Below are 25,206 nucleotides of genomic sequence, written 5' to 3' on the forward strand. Positions count from 1 at the left end.
TTTTGTAAAGTGGATGAAGTTTGTGACAACTAATTCTTGCAGACCAAGGACTTTTTCAGTTACTTCCAAGTTCACAGTTTTGTTCCAATTAGTTGAACAGAGGTTTAAATGTAAGATAAGTGATATTACTCTGCATATAGACGTATATATGTTTTTCTTGGTATAAATTTAATAAAATTCTTTAAAAAGATGTTTTATGATAGTGATTTACAATTTATAAACTTATAGGAATTAGATTCCTGTTCTCAATCAAATGTGCTTCTGCGTGTTTTATTAAAAATACTTTGAGATCTCTTATACCTTCTGAAACTCTTTTATAGAGAACTAACTTTAGACTTATAAATTATTTATAAGTATTTAGACTTATACATTTCTAGTCTAACCTCCTTATTTTACAAAGAACTAAAGCATTTTTAAATTTTTCCATCATTTACCCCTCCCCCCAAAAAAACTGTACAAAAGTATGTGCTAAAAATTATGTTTGCTTTTAATATAATCCTTTAAAATGCATTATAATATTTCTTATGCATCAGAAAAAGTAGTTTTAAGTACCCATCCCAAAGATAAAGAATGGGGAATAAAATTACTTCCTTTTATTGGTCAGAAGACAGAAGGCAGGATTTTAGATTGTGGTAATATTGTGGGTGACTAAACCAAGTTGATGTTTCCCATGTAAAATTCTAATCTTACTTGTAATATTTGTGTGGGCATGAGCCAAGGGGAAATACTAACTATAATGCATAGGTTCAACTTACTAAGGTTTATTTTGAAAGAATGGAATAAGGTAATACACAGCTGCATTTGCAGACAATTTTATAGAGATAAGTTGAAGTTTAGAGTAGGAAATAGATATGAGTAACTAAATGATTACATTGATTGTTTTGAATGATATACTAAAAACAACTTCTTAGATTAAGAAGTCTGAAATTTTGGCTTTAATATTAAAAAATGTTATAGTATAATGATTACTTATAAATTTTAAAATGAAAACAATGTCTATTGGCATTAGACGTTTATAACATAGCCAAATTAGAGGTTGAATTAGTATGGTCACATCACAATGAAGTCACTGGAGAAAGATTTTTGTAGTAATAACTTGATTACTTTATGTATTTGTCTTAAACTAGGACTTTTTTTTTTTTTTTTTTTTTTTAGCAGCACTGGGGTTTGAACTCGGCCTCATGCTTGCTAGGCAAGTACTCTTAGCACTTGAAGCCCAAACTAGGACTTCTTAACTTAGCGTGCTAGGATATAATGCCTGTGGTGTTCAACACAGATTCAAATTAACATTATTTTCAACAACATAGAAGTTGATTTCTTTCCCATGTTATAGTCTGGAACCAGGCAGTCCAGGGCTTGCAGGGCAGTTCTTAAATTCTTGAGATTTCTTAGAATCCAGATTTCTTCTAACTTCTTGTTCCAGTATTCTTTGGCATTTTCTATAGTGAAGTATGGCTCACCATCACATCTACATATGAGCCACCAGGAACAGGGAAAAGTAAATGATAAAACACAACCCAAAAGTTGCACATGACCTCTACTCCCAGGTGATTTCATATGGCTACCCCTATCAACAACAGAGGTCAAGAAGCATAGTCTCCCATTCTAAATAACCATGAAGAATACTCACAATTCAGGGGTTCCACCATTACAGACAGAGAGTCTGTTGGAGTCTCTAAATCCCCTCACATTGTTTGTAAAAGTTTATGTAATTATTTGTGAATGTACACTTTTCTAGGAAAAGAGGCCATGGCCTTTCATAAGCCATGAAAAATTTAAGAATGTTTACATATTTATCAAATAATTTAAATGATTTGACATAATGTTTATTTCACTAGCTCCATTCCAATCGATTATAACCTGTATAGAAAATTCTGGTCACTTCAGGATTACTTCAGGAATCCAGTGCAATGCTATGAGAAGATTTCATGGAAAACTTTTCTTAAGGTGAGTTGCCAATCACAGACTATCAAAAGTTTAGTGGCAGTGCTAATGGCAGAACTAAAACTTACTCTTGTCTAGCATGCTTTTCACTATAGAATTCTGCCCCTAATATCTTTACATCTATTTTATAATGTATCGAAACTAAATTTTAAATTAACATGTAAAATGTTGACTTTGTGGAATGTTTATACATGACTTGGAGATTTAAAAATTAGTGATTAAAACCTTGAATATATGTAAGTATTCAAGATATATATAGCAGCATATATTGATCATTTTTTGCACAATATATCCTGTCTTTACACAAAATTATTTTATCTGTCCTATTAAAAATGAGGATCTTTGGGCCAAATCAGCCTACTGCTTTCTTTTTTTTTTTTTTGGTGGTATTGGAAGTTGAGCTCATGGTCTTGTACTTGCTGGGCAGGTGCTCTACACTTGAGCCACTCTACCATCCCAGCTGACTGCTTTGTAAACAAAGTTTTATTACAATACAACCATAATGATTATTTATCTGTTTTTTGCTTATTATGTCAGAGGTTAGCAGATGGAACTAACCTCTAAGACTAAGACTACATGTGCCACAAAGCCTAAAATAGTTACTGTCTGATCCTTCACAAAAAGTTTGCCAGCCCATTTTAGAATTCTCTTTCTTTTCCTTTTTTTTTTAATCCTAAACATGAGTTGTCCTTTCTGTTGTAGTCAAAATCCAGGATAAATAAGCAGCTCTTAAAGTACCATGCTATGTGTTCTGTGTTATTTTTAATAGTTTTATTTTATATGCAATTTAGAGAAGCAGCATCATCCAAATTCAGATTAGGTGGTCAGTAAGAAATCATATCATAAGAAATTGTCTTCCAGCTGGACAGAATTTGGCATCATGGTTTTTGCTTGGACAGTCTTAGCACAAGAAATGCTTCAGAGTTTCCACTCTTGGTTAAACAATTAATTGTTTAGTCTTTCATATCAGTGGGTTCTATATGTATGGCTTCAACCAATTATAGATTGGAATTATTTATGAAAATTGCATTTGTGCTGAACATGTACAGACTTTTTGCTTGTCATTTTTCCCCGAATAATACAGTGTAACAAATAAATTTTCATAGCATATATACAATGTATGAGGGCTGGGGGCATGGCTCAAGTGGTAGATTGCCTGCTCAGCAAGTGTGAAATCCTGTGTTTCAACCCCAGTCCTACCAAAAAAAAAAAAAATCATATTTCTTCAGGAGTAGAGTTTATTCCTATACCACGAAATCACATACGAAATAGTTTATAGCTCCATTTTGCTATCATATTTTTTCTTGTTTAGTGTGCCTTATACCATACATACATGATTGGGAGCAAATTGTTGAGTATTTGATACAGAAAAGCATGAAATGAATTTTTGGTAACAATGATAAAAAGCTAACTGAATTTTTCACTTTGCAGTATTCTGAGGAAGTTCTAGCTGTTTTTAAGAGTTATAAATTAGATGATACTCAGGCCTCCAGGAAAAAAATGGAAGAGTTGAAAACGGGAGGAGAACATGTATATTTTGCAAAATTTTTAACAAGCGAAAAGGTATAAATCTTTCTTTTTTCACTAAGTATAATTAGATTTTTCTTCTGGTAGCTGATTTAAGTTCAATAGAAATATTTCTTACTTTACTTTTGGTGAAAGTTGATGTCAGTTTGAGAGTCTCACTTCCTTGAACGAGTAGGACTAATTTGACTTCAAAGATGAAAGAGTTTCCACATTATGTCTGTATTGTAGACTTATTTTAGAGTAAATGCAACTTAATTATATGAAGTATATATTTTACATCTTAAATTAGGATTTAATACGCTTTTATGAAAGTAATACTTTGTAATTAGTTTATTATTTATATACATACAAGGGGTTTAAAAGTTCCCTGTTAATCTTATTTATACATTTTATTAAGTAAATTTTGTTCAAATTCAATGCTAAGAGATTGTATAACTCTTCTAGTCAAAATGGCACATTGAGTTTATGTTTCGACTCACTCCCTTTGCTCCAAACACATAGCAGTGACAGGTAAAATATAAAAAGAGAAAGCCAAAAAGACAAAGCTGGGCTTCCAGAAACAAGATAAATATCTTCATGGACCAGCAATGCCAAGTAATGGAGGAAACTGAAGCCTTGGCCTGTTGGACTCAATCCAAAGCAGGTGGTGGCACCAGACGTTTGGCTGAAAATAAGAAACCAGATGTGTTTCATGTAGGATCAAGGGCCAGAGCCAAATTCACTGCTGGAAGCTGAGAACTGGGGTGGAATTTTACCCACTTTCAAAAAGAAGCTAAGAAAAAAAATACTACCAATCTTCTGCCAAAGGCTATGATTTTATAGAAAGTTACAGGTCTAGGGATAACAAAGACACAGCTTTGTGTCCATCTGTTGCCCAGTGACTGGATACATGCTATCCTTTATAATCTTATGAATCATCTGCTCCAAAAAGACTTTGGGCCTCGGGGACCTGATGGAAATAAATGCAAAATTTCTGCTAGACAGGGAAGGGTATACACAGAGAAGGAAATAACCCAAAACAAAAGCTTCCCATTCAAACTCTGATAAATTGAAACTCCAAAATCTCTAAATAAATCCATGAGACATCACCCACAAAAAATCACCGTTGGGAAATACATATGTTTATTACAGATGAAATATACAGCCTGACCAAGACTTTATAAATGTTTTGGAGCCTCAGAGATAATTGGTGAGATGGCATTCACTGAAAAGTTGGGAAGCAGAAACAGGCAGAAACACAGTAAGACAATCGAATATGAGAACTGATGGCAGGTCTTGAAAATGAAAAGTAATGATCATGGAAACCAGAGTGTAACACGCAGGACTATAGATTGGACCACAGGTCAAAAGAGAACTAGTAAATCAAAGATAATGATGAGAACTTCATCCAGAATGCAGCACAAAGAGATTTGCTTTAAGTGAAAGAGCAGTTAAAAGCTATGGAACATAGATTGAGAAATTCCAATAGCTAATAAGAGGTCAACAAAAAACAAAATGGAGGGAATGGCATAGAAACAATATTGAAAAGAACTGAAGGAAGTCTCAAGTCCTCAAATCGTATGCTACAGCTACCAAGTAGAATAAAGAAAGATGAATCCACATTGCAGTACACCGTGATGTAACTGTGGGGATACAGAGAAAACCTTAAAAGCCACCAAAGGAATAAAAAGACAGATAATACTGGGAAGGAAAAGCTATTTGATGGTAGAGATTTCTGACTTTTATCAATTATCAATACCAAAAGACAGTGGGGAGATACTAAAGTACTAAGGAAAAAAAAATAGCTGTGATTGTAGAATTTCATACACAGCTAAATATACTCAAGACTGAATAAAAGAAAAACATTTCTGTTCAAAGACTGTGAAAACTTACCACTCAAAGACTCTCATTCTGAAAAAAAACTACTAAAAGATGTTCTTCAGGAAGAAGGAAAATGAACCCACAAGAAAGGAGTGGGATACAGAAAGCAATGGTGAGCACAAAAATTGAAAAATATGACAATAAATTTACTGTTGACTATAAAAACAAAGTCAGAACAAGTGATTTTTAAATTAATGTGGAACTTAACTAGATGACAGTAACAATATGGGGAAGGAAGCAGGTGTTTAGTGAGTAATTTAAGCTCATTACAGATTTTATAATCTTCGAAAGGAAGAAAGGAATAATCAGTAAGTTTAGATTTTGTATGTGTGTTAAAAGGGTAACCACCAAAAGAAAAACAACATGTAGCTCTCAAACAGCAAAGAGATCACATGGAGGGCAGGGAAGAATCTAGACCACCTTATAAGTCCAACAAGTAGCAGAAAGGGAAGACAAAAGGAGCATAAAGGAGGTAGAAATATATCAGGAGATCCAAATACATCAGTAGTAAGTATAAGTTGATTTAATTTACCTAATAGGACTGATGATCAGAGTGAATTTTTAAAACTTGAGCTATATTTATTAATTTAAGTGGAACAAACATATAAACTCTTTGGTTGAATAAAGAATTCAAAACTTTCATTTTATCCTACATAGAGGAGGAAAAGAGAGTCCCAAAACTCTTGCTTAACAAAGAAACTTCTTAAAACAAACAAGGCAGAGGAGATGGGGAAGGAGGTATGAGTATGATCAAAGTACTTTATACACACGTATAAAAATAGAATAGTAAAACCTGTCAAAATTGTTTATAAAAGGAAGAGAAGGAAAAGTAAGAGTGTGGAAATATCACAATGAAACTGCTTTGTACAATTAATAAATGCAAATTAAAAATAAAAACAAACAGAAGGGCTGAGGGCAAAAGCATTATAAAATAAAACAACCAAGAATTATGTACTTTTAGGAGTTACAAGTTACTAGTACATGACGGTCAATTCAAAACTCTGAGTGTCTTAATACTCACTCCCCCCACACACACTTTGGTACATAAAGCATTTCTGAGGACATTTCAGTAATGAAAAACAGCAGGGTTAAATATTTTTCACAGAACTCTACATAGGAGTATAGGATTGATGGTGTTATATCCTTCTTCACATTATCTATCCTGGCTTTCAAATACTGTCTCCTTTTCTGAAACTTTGAGGCTTGCTTTTACAGCTAGATGAAAGAATGAGCTTTCAGGGATGAATGCTGGAATTTCATTAGTTAATACCATGAAGTAGGTAAAAAAAAAACAGCTTTGAGAAACTTAAAAACTAACAATATGAAAAAAGAAAAAAAGAGAATTGTATTCTAAGGGAATGTGAGGCTCTATAGTGTTTTGCATCTTTGGTGCCCTTGTTGCCTTGTAAACAACAAATTTATCTTAAATTTAGGACCCTGCTTATATATTCTTCATATTTTTAGTGTATTTTCAGTATTTACTACTTAATAGCCAGTGAAAATATTTGTAATGCATTATCTGTAGCATTAGAAATATGAAATATTCTATAGACTTTACTGCTCCACTGAAAGGAGCCCACTAGTCTTTGTATACTTTAAAATACCTTACATGTATTTTAAATTTTAGAATTCCCAAAAGGTCCATCCCACCTAAATATATGGCATTCAAAGCTCTGAGGTTTTTGTTTTGTTTTTTGTTTTGTTTAGGGGTGTAGGTGCCTTGTTCTTTGCCAGGAAAAGGTAAAGTGAAATCTAAAGCTGTGATTTACTTGTAGCATAATTCCATAGCCTATCATCTCATTGGTGAGCAAGTTTAGAGAAGTGGTTTTGGCATTGCAAGGTTAGGTCTTTCATCACTGTAATAGAGCCTGTGACCCCATCTTACGGGAATGCTATTACCCAGAAGCATTGTGTTTTGTTTATATGAATGTGGTCAGACTTTGCCTTGGGAGAGTCAGGAGGATGCATGGCAAGGATGATGTAGCCTTTGTATTTAGAGACAAACCAATCATGTGGCAATGTCTTTGTTAGTTACCATAACTTCAATTTTAAAGATAAGATTCCTGTAGAGCATTATGACATTATAATTTTCTAGGGACGCCTTTTTTGTGCTGTTTAGGGTATGGTAACAAACACTGATTCTTAATAGTACATGTCCCCTGTTAGTAAAGCAAAATAGTTCAGGAATGTGTCAGTCACTAAATGTAGTATAACATCTTTAGTTCTTATTTAATTTTTTTAGTGAAATGGAGAATTTCCTGTTCTTCTAGGTTAGTCTAGAGTTGTATTCAGAAATTTTAAAGGAAGAATTCACCTCTAACTGTCCTGATATTATTCTGATTCCTTCCTCAGCTCTAGCATATAAATGCAGAACCAACATTTTAAAAAGTTTAAGCACCATGAATATTATCATGATAGTTAAAGGAGTATTTTTTTTGCATTTGAGTTCTCATAAAAGAGTTTATGGGTGTGGTGGCACAAGCTCGTGGTACCAGCAGTTGGCAGGCTGAGGCAGGAGGAGTGTGAGTTCGGGGCCAGCTTAGGCAACAGCCCCTTGTCTCAAGAAGTAAAAAAAGAGTATAGTATTAGTAAGTGTATGATTCAGGATTACTCAGTGCTCCAGTTGAGACTTGACCAAATGAAAAAAAAAATCAGGTGAAATACCAGGGTGGCCTCCTGCAGTCCCATACTTTTGACATTCATGGTCATTAATGCCATGCTTATTCATGTGGCAGAACAAAAAAAAAATCAGTTCTCTAGTCTCAGCATTGTGTGAAGAGACCACACATTAGGACTTGGGACATTTTTTTTTTTTTGGTTGGGGAATGGAGATTTTATTTAACTATTATAAACTTAGGAAGTTACATCCTTTCCCCAACAAAAATGGGGAGGCTCGGGAGCCAAGAAGTAGCAACCATCTTCGCAGAAAGTGGGGTGTCTGAGTCGGGCATCTGCAGGCTCTGGCGTCGGCTGCTATACTGGCTGCTCGCCCTGGTCCTCTGGGTTGATGTGCTGGGGTCTCACCAGCTTGCTCCTTGACATAGTGTGAGCATTGGGGCACCAGGAGAGCCATGTTTATTTGCCCTCTGCCACAAATTCCTGGAGTTGGGAAATTTACCCCACTTTGGCCGGAACGTGCATGTCCCAATAATTGGACTTTTTTTTTTAATGTTCTTGATAGTCAGAAACTTATCAATAGAAAGGTTCTTCCTTAATTTTTTTTGTATTTTCTGTGTCCATGTGAGGTACCTAAGGCTGTCTTTCTGTAGTACAGGCAAAGATGCGTCTGTTTCTTTAAGACATTACCTAGTTGGGAGCAAATGAAGTCAGAAGCAAGACCCTCCTGTTGAAAAGCAGGCAGGCTAACCACAGTCCTACAGTTCTTTTAGTCTCATCAGTTGTTTTCAGTGTAGGTGAAAACAACTACCTATTTAACTCACTTTAAATAGGTCGGGGAGGTTTTTAGACAGCTATAGCAACATGGCTTGAGTTTTCCTTGTCTGCAAGCCAGAGACAGAGCTAGCCACCCTGGTAACCATGAACTACATGCAGGTTTTCAAAATTAGATCATTTGTCTATGCATAAAAAAAGAAATTAATAGCAAAAAACTATTAAATGAGTAGGACTGACATTTTCTTATAGATTCATAATGAAAAGGCCTTATGTTTACTTAAAAGCCATATTAACACTGAGCAGTCTCAGCAAGATTGGAGTGGTGTTTTCCATTGATGGACCTTTATGTAAATCATTTATCAGGCTTTATGGCTTAACACTGCCCATCTGAGTCTACTAGGTCTTCTCACAGCTTTCATCCAACACAATGTTATCTAGTATATCACTGTTCTGTGTTGGATGCCCACTGAGGAAGTAGCAGATTTGGGACTTCCCAAATAATTATGTTGTTACCTATACTAATGATTAGTTAAGCATAAACATGGGTGAACACCTAAATCATTAGTTGTGATTAAATAGGCAATGTCTATGTATTGCTTTTCATAAACTTCAGACAATAGTACTGATAACATAAATTCTCACAATACTCCAGTTTTAATTCTGCACTCCTAAAGAAACTTCTAAAGAAATTAAAATTCAGATACATTTATTAGCCTACTATTGATATTTCAGTAAGAGGAAACCAAATCTTCTGTTTGTTACAGTTTTCATCGTCTTATGAGCTATATAGGCAATCTGTCTTGTCACTTTAGTTGAACTAGCTTAAACTCTAGGGTTAGTTTATTTTTCACAATTCTAATTTATTGTTTGATTAGCTGTGGTGAATCCACGTTCTGTGGGCAGTGAAAGCATTGATGAATCTTGAGAATGTCACAAACTTTGCCATTTGCAGTCTTTTAAAAGGCTTTTGCTGACAGTCATGTCAGTCATAGTATCTGGGTGTGTTTCCACCTATCCTAAAAAGGTAAATTCAATTACTAAAATCTCTTCAGATGGTTAATTTTTTTATATAAGTAAAATTGACTTGAAGTGGTCCATAAAGCAGAGGGTGTTGTGATGCTTTCGACGCTGTGGATTGGATAAATAGAACAGCTTCTTAAATGCGTTTAAACATACTGGAAAATTTAGAGCATAATCATCATTCTATCTAAATTACCTGTGGAATCCCTAGTCATGGTCATACAAGCAAGATAGAAAACAGCAAATTAATAACAGTCATCTAGGAATGACTGAAGACAATAGAGTACAAAAGACCCTCTGCCAATGTAGACTTTGAATTTGAATCTTAACTTTGGAGAAGGACAAACTCTGAAAAGCTTGGTAGTAGAGGAGGCTGGTCACTTGATAAGATAAGAAAAACAGATATAAAGAAAAAGCAAAGCTAGAATAAGAAATGGTCCAACCTTGATATTTGTTGTTAACCTAAGTTTTTTGGGGTTTTTTGTTTTTGTTTTTTGAGGCAGGCCTGGAACTTAGCCTCCATGTGCTGAGATTACCTTCTGGTTTGCTTCATGTTTGCAACAGCACACTCATGATTTACACTAAAGCAGAATGAAGGTGGTATATTCATAAATGTCAAAAGGATCATTGAAAAGAAATTGCTCAAAAAGAAATTGCTAACTTCTGGACAGAATATTGAGGGCTCAAAAACCATTTTAGGACCTTTGAGAGTGGACTACATACCCATAGACAAAAAAAGAAATTTTCTCTTTGAATTAATCAGGCTCTGTTCCCTAATTAAGTGTTTATTAACTTTATGGGGCTTTTTTGTTTGTTTTTTGTTCTTGGTTTTAGTGGTACTGGGGTTTGAACTCAGGGCCTTGCACTTGCTAGGGAGGCGTTCTACCACTTGAGCCACTCCACCAGCCCAACTGTTTATTAACGTTAAATATGCTTTGATTTCCAAGTTAATAGATCAAACAGTGTTTAATAACAGAATTTAACACTTTACAATTCTGGTTATAAAACAATCGTATCAAAGATGTTTAACATGTATACATTAGCAGAGTTCATTTTAATTTGGATATTATCAAGGACAGTTGTGTTTATACATGGTCAAAGATACATAGGTTAAAACTCACATGAATCATTATGGTTAGGTACTTTTTTTGTTTTTTTTTTTTCTGTACCTTAATTTTAATTTCCTTAGAAGTTTCTTTACTAGTCCAGATTATTAAAACTGCAGGAGTATTGTGAGAATTTATGTTATCAGTACTATTGTCTGAAGTTTATGAAAAACAATATATAGACATTGCCTATTTAATCACAACTAATGATTTAGGTGTTCACCCATGTTTATGCTTAAATAATCATTAGTATAGGTAGCAACACAATTATTTGGGAAGTCTCATTTAATTCAGCGTTTGAAGCAGAAAAAGAGAAACCCCTTACATTTGCTAAAATTCCATGTTTACTCCTTTTTTTAATAATATGGTTAAAGAAAAGGGCTAAGGTCACAGGTAAATTTAAAAAGTGTGTTTTAGGTTGATTTGAAGTATTAAAGGAAATGGGATTAATATTTAAATTTTTGGGTTTATTTGGCTGAGGAATGTTATAGTCTTCTGGATCTCCTTAAAAGTATTAGTGTGTAAGGTTTCTTTTCTTTTTGGGTGGATAGTAGTACTGGAGGTTGAACTTGGGCTCATGCTTGCTAGGCACATGCTCTACCAGTTGAGCTACTCAATCAGCCCCAGAATGTTTCTTTAAACCTTTTAATTTGTGGCTGTATAAAAATACAGTTACCTTTTTATTAAAGATACATGACAGCTCAGTGGAGATCTTTCTGTCAATTCAGCAGATACACCAAGACGAAAATTTGACTTTTCATTTTCCAAAATTTTTTTGTGAAAGAAAGTTTTAAAAAAATTCTTAGAAGCTGGGAACCAGTGACTCATGCCTGTAATCCCAGCTGCTTAGGAGACTGAGATCAGGAAGGTTGCGGTTTAAAGCCAGCCAAGGCAAATAGTTTGTGAGACCCCCATCTCCAAAATAACCAGAGTAAAATGGGGTGGAGGTATGGCTCAAGCAGTAAACTGCCTGCTTTCCAAGCTTGAAGCCCTGAGTTCAAACCCCAGACCCACCAAAGAAAGAATTTTTACAAAACAGGGGTATTTATGTTATTTAAGTTTATAATTTAGTTTTTATATGTGTTTATCAACTCTTCTCAGAAACCAAATGCCTTATAACTCAGTTGAATAAGATTTGTGGAAGGTATACCTAGCCTCAATCAGAAATTATAGTTTAGTTTTCTAAACCCTAATTTAGCCTCTAATCTGATTATTTGTGAAAATTAAAAGTTTAAACCATTGACCACTTTTGTGAACCTAATGATTGTGAAACCTGGATTTTCTCCCAGTCTGGAGAGAAAATGAACACATTAAAAGCATTTGGAGTTGGCAAAGTGGCTCAAGTAGCAGAACACCCACCTAGCAAGCGTGAAGCCCTGAGTTCAAGCACTGATACCACCACCAAAAAAAAATTTGTAATTTGAGCTTGATTTCTGAATTTTCTGGTAAGATTTTCAGTACCTCACCCAATATTATATAAATACTTAGTGATGCTTTTAAACAATTTAAAAAGGAAATCCAGTACGCTGGTGGCTCATGCCTGTAATCCTAGGTACTCAGGAGTAGAAATCAGGAGGATCACAAAAAAAAAAACAAACCCATTACAAAAGACTGGCAGAGCAGCTCAAGCAGCAAGATGCCTGCCTAGCAAGCAAAAGGCCCTGAATTCAAAACTCTAATGCCGCCAAAAAAGAAACCTCTCAAAACACACAACCTGGTCATTTACATATAGTATGAACTATTATTGCTTTAATAAAAATACTTGTTAATTTTTTTCTGAGAAATAGGCAATGTCTATAGCCATGCTACTTTTACACCAGAAGGACTCTTATTATTAACAATGTGGAACAAGTAAAATGTTAGGATTAATTAAAGATTTGGTAATTATTTAAAAATTGAAATATTGGGATAAAAAGACATACAAGGCTAATACCAACTTAAAAGAAAACTACATAAACAAAAAAGTATAAATAGGGTAAAATAAAAACATTATAAAATAAAGGAATGACCCACCAAGGAAAAAACATGAACTTATATGTACTTAACAATATGTCCTCGAAATACATTAATTAGGCAAAAACTTGTAAAATTATGAGAAGTTGGTAGAACCGAATTGTAGCAGAAATTTTTTTTTAAGGGCTCTCATCAAAAGCTGATAGGTCTGGGAGACTAAAGATTAGTAGGATGCAGCCAGACATGGTGTTACACACCTGTAATCCCAGTACTCAGGAAGTTGAGGCAGTAGGATTGTGAGTTCAAGATCAGCCTGGGCTACATAGCAAGACCCTGTCTCAAAACAAAATTTAGTAGGCATATGGAAGATTTGAACAATGAAAGTGTTGAGCTTGATGTAGTATGTGTGGAAACCTATACAAAACAGGTAATGCCTTCTTTTTACATATATGTAGAACATTCACAAGGTTTGGCTACATATTAGGTCATAAAGGAAGTCAGCAAATTTTGAAGATTACATATCATTCAGAACATATTTTCTGGCCACAGTTTAACTAAATTAGAACTATAAAATTAGAATACAAAAAGGATAGTTTCAAAAGAGCAATTATGGAAACAAAAGTGCATTTCCAGGTGGTACAGAATACAGGAAAGGATTATGTGTCAGTGTAATAATTACCAATAAAACAAAGTACAAAGGACTGTAGTAGAAAAGAGTGGTAAATCAAGCATTCAGCTCAAGGAGCTAGAAAAATGCAGAATAAATGTCAAGAAAATATAAGTAAAAGCATAAATTAATGAAATGCAAGAGAGAAACTACATTCAAAAGCAGAACCTGAGAGAAAAAAAAATCCATACTAAAAAACATCACCAAAACCAAGTGGAAAACTGGAGTAAATGCATACCATTAAAGCAATAGCAGAAAAATGACACCTCTTGAATGACATGAGTACCAGAGTTGTTAGGCACATATTATCACTTAAAGAATAAATGATCCCTAGTGTAAGTGAAAATTTTCTGAAATTTGAAAAAGAGAACCCCCATTCATGATATAAGAACACTTTCAACATCCTAATAAGGACAGAATAAGAAAAGAAGTATATTTTTGAGTCTCATCTATAGAGATGAAAAAAAATGTTTTAAAACTCATAAGTTTTTTAAAGTTTCTTTTAATAGAAACTACAAAGAATTTTTCCTAGCAATATAAGAAGTGTGGTTCAGCATTAGAAAGATTATTGTAGGGGGCTAGTGGAATGGCTGAAGTGGTAGAGTGCCTTCCTAGCAATCATGAGACCCTGAGTTCAAACCCCAGTACTACCAAAAAAAAAGATTATTGTAATATCAAATTAGCAAACAGATTAAGGTTTTAAGGAACTGTATGATCATCTCAGTTAAAAGCCAAGAAAATTCAATAAAGTCTACTATTCACCACACAACTGAGAAATAGAAGGAAATTTTAAGTTGAAGGAGATTGATAAAACCTAATGGCAAATATCATACATCATGATCAAACTTTCAAAAGTGTTCCCATTAAATTCAAGAACAAGACATGGATATCTACTAACCATATTTCGGTTCAACATGATACTGGAGGACCTAACCATTTCAATTAGAGGGAAAAAAAAAAGGAATAGGAGTTGTAAGTATTGGAAAGAAAAGACTAAAACTGTCCCTATTTGATGACAATATAATTGGCTACAGAGAAAATTCAAGAAGATCAACAAACTTAGAACTAACAAGGCTTCAGTAATGGTGCAAGAGAAACACAGTAGTATTCCTGTAAGTCATTAGTCATTACATAATATCATTCAAAATAGCAATGAGAACTGATAACTCTAAGTAATCTTCAAAATTACAAAGACAGAGAGATATTAGTACATTTCTAAGTAGGAAGACCCAGTTCACCTTCTCCCCAATTTATCCATACATTCACTGTATTTTGGATCACTATCCAAATCGGTTTTTCAAGGGCATGCAGAAAGTTGATCTTAAAGTTTTCATGGAAAAACTAAGAGTAACAAAAAGTGGAAGAAGGTGGGGACACTTCTTCATATATCAAGGCCCATAAAGCTACAGTAATTAAGACAGTAAGGTAACTAGTCCTGCAGGTGTAAGAAGAAAAAACTGGAACAATAGAAAGCTCAAATTATAGAGTAGCTTGATAAGCAGAGGTTTCATTATAAATTAATAAGGAAAGGATGAATTATATTTTTTGTTGCTTGGACAACTCATCCATATGGAAAACTTAAGTTCAACCACTGCACATGCATAAAGATGAGTTGTAGCTTAATTGAAAGAAATACAAAATACGTAAATTTAGAGTAGGTTAGAGTGGGTAAATTCTAGAACCAGAAAATGCACAAGTTGAGGGAAAAGATCAATTTAATATTCTTAATTTTAAAAGGTAATGAATAGTGAAGATACTGTAGACAAAGTGAAAAGACAAGCCATAGACCAAGGGAAGGGATTTGCCACCTAAATAACTGAAAAGGACTAGTATTCAGAGTAGTTCATTGGTAAACAAATGGAAAAGACAACCAAATGGAAAAGTAGAAAGATGATATGAGTAGTTTACAGATACAGAAACCTGAATAGCTAATAAGTAAGCTAAAATAGCTAATAAGAAATGCTAAACATCTCTAGTAGAAATAGAATGATGACCATTTTATACTTAGCAAATTGGCAAAGGTAAAAAAGCTTAATAAATGGTATTGGCAAAGGTGTAAGAAAATGAGAACTTTCATATACTATTGAATGAAGTAGAAATTGAATCAACCACTTTCACAGCAATATTATAGTAACTAGTGAAGTTCAAACTTGTTTTAGTGGTAGCACCTAAAGAATTACACATGTGCCAGGGAAATACAGAGACTCACCGTTCCATAGTTTGTAAGTGAAAGTTTAGAAGCAGCCTCAATGTTCATAAGCAAAAGAAACTGGGTGGTAAATTTACACAACAAATTCTATAAAGCACTGAAAATGGATGAACTAAAGCAGTGGTCAGCAAATCTGGCTTGTTAGTAAGACTTATTGGAACATTCATTTACATTATTGTCTCTGCTTTTACATTATGAGAGCAGAAATGAACAGTTGTGACAGAGACTATATCTGTATAGCCTAAAATATTTACTAACTGATCCTTTACAGAAAAACATTTGCCAGCCCCTGAACTAGAGCTACATATCAACATGTGTAAATTTCAAACCTAGTATTGTGTAAATACAGCAAAGTGCAGAATAATATAGCATAGAGTTTGAAAACACATTTATAGAGTATAGCTGTCTACATATGTATTACTACTATAAAATATGCATAAGAATCCTAACCACCAAAGACATGACAGTAGTGGTTTATATGGTAGAGGAAGGGCGAATCAGAGTAGGGCGGTCATAGAGTTTCACTAGTGCTATAATCTGTTAACAGTGTGGGATAAGCAAAATGTCAGGATGTAGCATCTAACTGGAGTAGTACATGAATGTTGAACTGTAACTGCACCATTTTTGAACATTTTTAATATTTCATAATTTTAAAATGGAATCATTGATCTCAAGTGCTGTGTTAATGATAATTAGATTTTAAATAATCAACATGTTTTGAATATTTTTCTAGAAAGATCATTAAAGCATTTTGTGTTAAATTTATAGAAATGGAAGATTTCATACCTTGCTTTAATTTTTATCAGGAATAATGTTTACATGTAAAGTTGACAGAAAGTATAAAGATTACCAAAAGCAATAGCAGGAGCCTTTTTTAGGTTTAGAATAATACCAGGAAGGCTGAGGCCTGAGTTCATAGGTTCAATAAAAGCCAAAAAGACCCTTAGTTCCAGAAACAAAGACATTTGCAAAGAAATGATTGATTCATGCATGCTGAAAATGATGTAATTTAGTAGAAAACCCAAGAAAAGTGGAACTAGAAAGTACGTACTACAAAAGAAAGAGTTCTATTGAGTATGTCAGTTTTGGTCTCAGCTGTGCTAACTATATATATTTAAATAGGCATTTTTGTCATCTCTGAGCCCAATTTCCTTAAATATAATATGAAGCAATTAGTTTGCATTATCACACTATCCCCTTCTAATCTGATTCAGTCTTGTTGACTGCTATTTTGAATTCATTGTTTCTTTCAAGAAAAATCATCTTCCAAAATAAAAGGAAATATGATAAAGGGGACTAAAAGAGTGTAAGATAGGTGAAGAGCCAGTAAACAATGTCTAATCATTTTTGGTTCATCTTTTGAAGTCAGAAGACCACCTCTCCATTCAGACTTACCTAAGTTAGGTTCTTCAACTGGGCCAATCTCTTATATGACTCAACATCTTTGGTTTTTTTTCTTCCTTCTTTTTGTTCATTTCTTCCCATGTATTCTCCAGCTTTAGGTTTCCCACTGCTGTAGGTTAAATGTTGCTTCCTCCAAGAAGCTGTCCTAGAGTTCTTTCGGTAAATGGACAGATGGTTTAACTCATTGAATTATCCAGCAATGGAGAACCAGCTTTGTGAGGAAAATCGATGTTTTATTTTCTTCGTGAAATCTGATCAGATGTCAGTTGAATATTCAAATAGAGATTTTTTTTTTTTTTAGTAGATTGTTAAGTATTCAGATGTGGAGATTTAGAATGAGATCCAGGTTGAGACTATAGATTTGGGAGTTGTCTGTTGTTAAGTGATAATTAAAGCTGTAGTATGTTAAGAGATCAACCAAGGAGGAGAGTTTGGACTGGAAAGAGAAGAAACCATTCATTGGAAGCCTGGAGAAAACCAACATTGAATGGAGGAGGGGAGAAGGGGAGCAAGGCAGAACTAGGAAAGCATGGACTCATGGAAGTCAAGCATATCAAGTAGGATGAGGACTGTAAAAGAGTTCATTGAATTTAACAGTGAATAAGTCATTTGGTGGTTTTGGCAAAAACTCATAGAATGGATTAGAGAGTGAGAAAGCCAAAGTAGAACAGGTTGAGGGGTAGAGCAGAGACAGTGGACGAGGCTGGTTCTCTCAAGAATCTTTGCCAGTAAAGGGAGGGCAAGATGCAGATGTTGGGCTTCTCTGAGAAAGGCTATTTAATCCCAGTAAAGGAGGAGGAGCAGCAAATACAGGAAGCAGGCAGTTAACTGGTGCAACTCAGGTCCTAGGGAGATTGACATGACCAGGTGAAAGGATTTCCTTTAGCCATGAAGATGTGACAGAAGGAAATGGGAAAACAGAGTTGTGGCTGCAACAGATTTGCAGTTATAGGGGTCAAGAAATTAAATGACTTCCAACTTAGTGAATTTTTCTCCTCATTGAAAGCAATTAAAAGTGATGGGGGTAGTAAATAGTGTTTTTGGTAAGTGGAAAGATTTTAAATAGTTGTGGGGAATAGGAGAGGATAATCTTAAAGAATAGATTGCTGATTAGAGATGAGAAAGGTTTTATTTTTATTTTATCATTTTTACATTTACTCACGTGTATACATTGAGCCATCGAAATAAATTTTTAAGTTGGAGACAACAGAGTGGTAGTATGGTCTGTGTAGCTGTATGATTTAGTGTATTCTCTAAGACACCCCCATGTTCAGCTTCTGTGGAAGCTTAGGGTTGGTGCAGAGAAGGTGACTTAAGTTGGTTTATCCAGGTTGTCCTGTGCTCAATAGATGTGACAGAACCGTTGGACAAAGCATTGAGGAATTTGGCAAGAAAATGGTTGAAAAGAAACCATGGACTTTTGGCAAACTACATCCCACATCCAAACCTGGCTCACTGCTTTTATTTTTACATTTAAAATATTTGCTTAAGTACCTACATAATACACTTCCTGGACCACAAAGCCTGAAAATATTTACTGTTTTGTCCCTTCAGGAAAATGTTTCCTGAAATCCACCCTGCCCCCACCCCATCTACAATGAAATAGGATTATAATAAAAACAAGATAGAACTTACAGATAGAAAATAGAGTTTGAGGACTTAAGGTCTCAGCTATATTGGGAGCAAGTGGGTGAGAGACCTAGGACAGATAGGAGGTTGTAGTGAGGTAAGACTTCAGAGCTGGGGCCCCTGTGAGCAATCACTAGGTCTAACTTATGGCCATGCCATGAGTAGCCAAAGGAGAGAGGATGTACCTGTCAGTGGGGTTGAGGGCCAGAAACCTGGAGCCTGTGTGGCAAGAGTAAAGTCACCCAGGATTTCGAGGAATGGAAAACTGATGGTATGCTGTTTACATTTGCCAGTTTGGGATGGGAAAGTCAGTATGATAAATAATAGAATCAAATATTCAATTCCTTAGGCTAGGCCTGGGGCTCAACTGGCAAAGTGTTTACCTATCAAGTTGGAGGACCTGAGTTCAAACTCAGGACGCAGCAATCAGGAGGATTGAGATTTGAGACTAACCCAGGCAAAAAGTTTGCCAAACCCCATCTGAACCAATAAAAGCTGGGTGCAGTGGTGCATGCCTGTCATACCAGCTATTCAGGAAGCATAAATGAATCAAAGTCCATGCCTGCCTAGGAAATAAATTCAAGATCCTATTAGAAAAAAATAACTAAAGCCAAAGGGCTGGGACCATGGCTCAATTGGTAGAGCACCTACTTAACAAGCACAAGGCCCTGAGCTCAAACTCCAGTATCACCAAAAAAGTAAAATAAGATAAATTTGTAAGGATGAAGGAATGCGAATTAGAAGGCCAATCATGTTTAAAATAAAAAAGATGGGCTTGACTAAACAAGAGCCAGCTGTGTGGAAGAGCTTGCTAGTGAATAAAGTGGCGAGTACATGATGGGCCGTATTCGTAGAGACATGCCCTGTGGAACTGAGGCAATAGAACTTGGGGACATTGAACTAGAAAACAATCACCAGGGCTTTCTGCCTCTTTATAGTAGAACCAGCCTAATGGCAGGTTGCTGAAGAAGAGTTTTCTCATTAATGATCTTCAAATTCATTTTGTCCACATTCTATGATAATATACTATGATGTAATTTTCTCTAAAATCTAAAAAATAATTCACAGGTAATTCTGCCCTTCTAATCATTCCTGGTGCGGGCATTATGTAGGCTCCAGAAATGAGTGGTGCCTGTGGTTATTACACTATTTTCCCACATGGCCCTCTCCTTTAGCCATTACTCCTTTATGTGTGGACAAGTAACAGCTACTAACATTTCTGCCTTATGTTATCCTGCTGTCAGGACATTGTCATTCATCAGTGTGAATATACCACACCATAAAATGGCCAAGAAATCTAAACTTAACCTTTCCTGGGCTGTCCTTGAGCTTGTGTGGTAATATTTTACATGGAGCGAGCTCACAACGTATGTTTTTTAATTGAATTGAAATCTTCCATTTCTATGGTAGTATAACCTGTACCTTTTCAAAACTTGATTTTAATGTGCTGCTTTGTGTGTGCTTGTTTTTTGAGTAGTTGATGGATTTGCAACTGAGTGACAGTAACTTTCGCCGACATATCCTGTTGCAGTATCTCATTTTATTCCAGTATCTCAAGGGACAGGTCAAATTCAAAAGGTAAGTTCATATAGGTAGCAAAGGGATTTTAAACAGTGGCAAACAAAAGGACTCACTTGTAGAATTTTTCCTATGTCTTGGACTCATTTTATGTATATGGGCTATATGCCTTAGGCGCTTCTATTGTAGCAGGCATATTGCCATTTATGAGCTTTTTGGTGCAGGGTGTTTGTTTTGAGGAAAAGGTTATTATTAATGTGAGTCTGCTAATGTAAGTCTCCTTGCTGAGCCTTCCCATGCAGTTTCATTTCTATTGGTGGATGGTAGTCTCTGATGTAGACTTAAATCTTGCCTTTCTCTTCTCACTCAGACCTCCTTCCAAACTAATTTGAACATTGAGCAATGTTTAATACTCACAAGGTGTGGCATTGTCTAGGACATCAGAACTAAAAGGAGCAAAGAAAATCATGAAGCAAAGACAAGTTCTGTTGAAGTTCCATTGTCTTTGGGGTTCAGAAAACCTCATCAGGATCTGTCCACCTACTTGTACTATTCCTCCTCTTCCTCCACATTGTTCTTTTGTGTGTGGATGGGTGGGTGGATGATTAGTGGGTTTTGCGCTTGAGACCTCGCACTTGCTAAGCAGGTGCTCTATCATTTGAGCAATGCCTCCAGGTCCCATTTCTTCTTGTCCTATCCATAATTGAAGAAACCCCACTGTTGCTTGACACTAAAGTACATACAAAAGCAGTGCAGTATGAGTTGTGTAAAGGACATGACTTTACTGCCTACTGAATTCAAATCCCAATGTCAATTTCTCTGATCTCAGTGCTGCTCTTTCAGAATTAGAATTTTAAGGTAGTATGTGGTAAATACTCCAAAATATTATTTCTTATCCTTCTAGCTATTTCAGAGGTTTGGTATAGTGTAGTAGAAAGATCAACACCATTGGGTTTAGACCTAGGTTTGACTCCAAGCTTTGCAGCCTCAGGCACATCTTTGAGCCACAGTAATCTATATTTACTTTATATATGTGACTTTTCAGAGAGTTCAATGAGTGACATGTGTCCAGTGCTTCAGGTCCTGGTACAGGGCAATCTCAGTATTTGTTGAATGGCTGTAGTGTATAACTCTAGTATATAGGCAGAGCTTAGGTAATGGGAGCTGTTAGCAATTTGGGTTTGCCTGTGACCTTTTCTAGGGCTTAGGTTTAGGTTTTTTCCAGTGTATTTTGAATGAGTTTTTAAAAAATAAAGCATGCCTATCTACAAGTGCATCGTGTATAAGAATATGTTAAGATTGTCCAGAGGTTTTCATTTCTTATTAAATTTACAAAACATTCATTGCTGTTTTAATCAGATCAGTAATTGAATGTGTTGTTCTCCCTTATACACTTTCATGTCTTTAATTCTAGCACTTATCTTGAGGATTGAAATTCAAGCATTTTCTCATCCTTTCATTTGTGATAGTTCTTACCTTTGTAATTTTTGACACTATACAACATGGTTAACTTATTTAGTACATGCCTTGTATGTTTTTCAAAACCATATATACACCTTAAAACTAATATACACTCCTGGAACTCAAGCATTCTTTTATTGTTTCTGTCCCTAGTTCAAACTATGTTTTAACTGATGAGCAGTCACTCTGGATTGAAGATACTACAAAGTCAGTCTATCAAGTAAGTCCAACATGCAACAAACCCATGATTGAAAACAATGAAAATTTAGAATTTTCTTTGTTTCAGCCCCAAATAGGAAAATAAGGATAAAGTTAAGCTCAGGTACAAGAACACAAACACTTCTTGGTTCTCTGCCTACAAACCACTCCTATGATGCAGAAAGTTGTTGAAAGCTTAGTATATTCTTTCTAATCACAGCTACTATCTGAAAATCCCCCCGATGGAGAAAGATTTTCAAAGATGGTAGAGGTATGTATTTAATATTTACATAGTTTTCTTAGCACCAAATATAATTTCAAAGGATTACATTATACAAATATAATCTCTTTGTTTTTCCCAGCATATATTAAACACTGAAGAAAATTGGAACTCATGGAAAAATGAAGGCTGTCCAAGTTTTGTGAAAGAAAGGTAAATACTCACCACAAGAAATAGGAAAAAGGAATTCCAAAATACAGTTTGATGTGATTCTTTTATATTGTGTATAATACATGTATGTGTATTTCACGTAAGAAATGTAAGCTTGCCAGATGCATTGACTGAAGCATGTAATCCTAGCTTCTTGGGAGGTGGAGATCTGGAGAACTGAGGTTTGAAGCTAGACCAGGCAAAAAAGTCCTTAAGACCCATCTCAACCAATCACTGGTTGCAGAGGTCTGCACCTGTCATCTCTAGCTGTGTGGGGAAGCAAAAATAGCAGGATCTTAGTCTATGCCAGGCAGGCATAGAGCAAGACCCTATCTCAAAAATAAACAATGTAAAAAGGGCTTTGGAGGTGTGACTCAAGTGGTAGAGCACCTGCCTAACAAGCATGAGACTGAGTTTAAATCCCAGTAGAACCACCAAAAAAGTAAGTTAAACTCTGTAAGAGTGTAAAACAAATTTAATTTACATCTGTTTGTATTTTTTTAGCCTCAAATTCCTTATAATTAAGTTTTAAGAACAAATTGATCTATATTAATAACTGAAAAAAAAACATTGTAGGCCAGGTGCAGTGGTTCATAGCTATAATCCTAGCTGCTCTGTTGCAGATATTAGGAGGATGTGGTTAAAGGCAAAAAGTTAGCTCAACCAGTAAAAAACTGGGTATGGCAACCACACTCCTGTCATCCCAGCTACACGAGAAGCACCAGCAGGAGGATCGTGGTCCATACTGGCATGGGCATAAATGCTAGAATCTTTCAAAAATAATAAAAGCAAAAAATGCTGAGGTCATTACTCAAGCAGTACAACACCTGCTTAGCAAGTTCCCGCTTGTTCAAATCCCAGTACCACAAAAAAAGGGACTAAAATGTAATTTGCCCTATTATGTGGTAATCTTTATCTTTTGTCTGATGAGTGTTCTATCATAATAAGAAGCTTTTTTTTTTTTTCTTTCAATCCTGGGGATTGAACTCAGGGCCTGTGTATGGCAGGCAAGCACTCTACCATTTGAGCCACATTCCTCACCCTTTTGTGTTTTGTTTTGTGTTTTGAGATGGGGTCTAACTTTGACGGGGCTGGCCTTCAACTCATGACCCTCCTGCCTCCACTTTGGAGTAGCTGGGATTACAGATAATGCACCGCCATACCCAGTTTTGTTTTCATCTTTTTTAGGAAAAAAACAGTAACTAAATTTTCTTGTGTTTTGTTTTGTTTTGTTGCGGTACTAAGGATTGAACACAGGGCCTTGTACACGAGGCAAGTGCTGTACCACTAAGCTATACCCTCCCAGCCCTCAATTTTGTTTTACTTTAATGACTCTCCATTTCTGCTGCCCATTTGGAATTCCAAAAACATGTATTTTTTTTTTCACAGAACATCAGATACCAAGCCTACAAGAGTGGTACGGAAGAGAACAGCCCCAGAGGACTTCCTAGGCAAGGGACCAAACAAGAAAATTCTGATGGGAAAGTAGGTTAACTTGTCTTCATATGTGGGATATTCTCAGTTATTTTTATATTTTGAAGATATTACTATAAGAACGCTGCAGTTTTTTGCATCTGTCTGTAATGTGAATTTGTGTTAGATATATGTAACTAAAACTAAATATTCCTTATTGTGTTAGATATATGTAACTAAAACTAAATATTCCTTTTTGCATCTGTCTGTAATGTGAATTTGTGTTAGATATATGTAACTAAAACTAAATATGGTGCCATTATATGAGTTCAAGCAATAGATAAATCTTTAGTTTGTCTGCAGCTTCCAAAATACTTGGCTCTAGGCTGTGCTTTTTTTTTTTTTTTCCATGTCTTCAACAATAAAATTGTCCTAAACAGGTTAATGTAACTCACTTCTAGTGATTGTGAATTATCCTAATTCTTGAGTTGTGTTACCTTCCAGTTAACTGTTCATTGTTTTTTATTGTACTTGAACATTTCCTAAAATGAGTAGTTATATTATTAAATGTATGTTCATATTTAAAAAAAACTTGTTAAGTGCAAAAAATTATGGTGGAGAAAAGTAAAACTCATCACCACCCAGAAATCTACTGTTTGTTTTATTCTTTTTCTGTTCACTTTTAAGGCATGTGAGGATGGTCTCCATAAAACTTATGTCTCTGTATTTTGTAGTGAGGAGTTAACAAGACTTTGGAATCTGTGTCCTGATAACATGGAAGCCTGTAAATCAGAGACAAGGCAAGTTTAAAACTTCAAGTATTACTTTTCTTATTGTGAATGGAGCTTTTCTTAGCTATGATAAGAGCTCAAAAGAAATTTAAAAGTCTATTGTGGTTGGTAAAACATAACTTCTCACCATAAAACATCTAGAAATACTGATAAAATAATTTTAGATCACAAAAAAAAATAACAGATTCACAATAGAAATCGGAACTAAACACCAGAAGAGTAAAACTGTAAACTGATGTGGTTGCATCAATGTATGTGAGGGTAATCTGGCTGCAACATCTGTTACCCCATTGATTGATTCAGCTGATCTGGCTGGCTAGACAGGCATCCCCTTCCTCACCGCTCCATGCGCATCCCTCCCGAAGCTGCACACTTAGTCACAGAGGACGACCATCCCTGATAGAGGATGTCCGTTCTTCGGTCAAGGACATACACGTAGCTGCACTCCCCTGATGCAGTTGCATTGACCTGGAGAGCAGTGTGGATGATTTTCAGTTTTGGAAGACAGAAGAGGTAAGGCCTTAGGCCTGCACAAATTGTGAACAACTTTCTCCTACGTAAAGCCGAGACTGTTGACACACTATACCCTCTGGAAAAAGGGGCAGAGAAAGTAGGGACACATGCTCTCTGGCACAGGAAACCTGGAAGCTTATCTTTTTGTACAGGATTGTGAGTAAAAAGGA

General features: G+C 35.3%; 1 protein-coding gene across 5 annotated transcripts in view; it reads left to right on the top strand.

The window, feature by feature from the left end:
* Thoc1 (THO complex subunit 1) overlaps nucleotides 1-25,206 on the top strand; it is a 56,043-nt gene that overhangs the window by 23,142 nt on the left and 7,695 nt on the right. For 4 of the 5 annotated variants that reach the window (XM_074070126.1, XM_020169081.2, XM_074070129.1 and 1 more), the window contains 8 exons: nucleotides 1,839-1,947; nucleotides 3,376-3,507; nucleotides 20,190-20,290; nucleotides 21,845-21,911; nucleotides 22,110-22,160; nucleotides 22,252-22,322; nucleotides 23,709-23,804; nucleotides 24,467-24,532. In XM_074070126.1, coding sequence (XP_073926227.1) covers nucleotides 1,839-1,947; nucleotides 3,376-3,507; nucleotides 20,190-20,290; nucleotides 21,845-21,911; nucleotides 22,110-22,160; nucleotides 22,252-22,322; nucleotides 23,709-23,804; nucleotides 24,467-24,532 — 693 coding nt within the window. The remainder of the gene's footprint in view (nucleotides 1-1,838; nucleotides 1,948-3,375; nucleotides 3,508-20,189; nucleotides 20,291-21,844; nucleotides 21,912-22,109; nucleotides 22,161-22,251; nucleotides 22,323-23,708; nucleotides 23,805-24,466; nucleotides 24,533-25,206) is intronic. The other variant, XM_074070127.1, reaches the window with a different exon arrangement.

This window comes from Castor canadensis, chromosome 4 (genome assembly GCF_047511655.1).
Source record: "Castor canadensis chromosome 4, mCasCan1.hap1v2, whole genome shotgun sequence".
Taxonomy (NCBI): domain Eukaryota; kingdom Metazoa; phylum Chordata; class Mammalia; order Rodentia; family Castoridae; genus Castor; species Castor canadensis.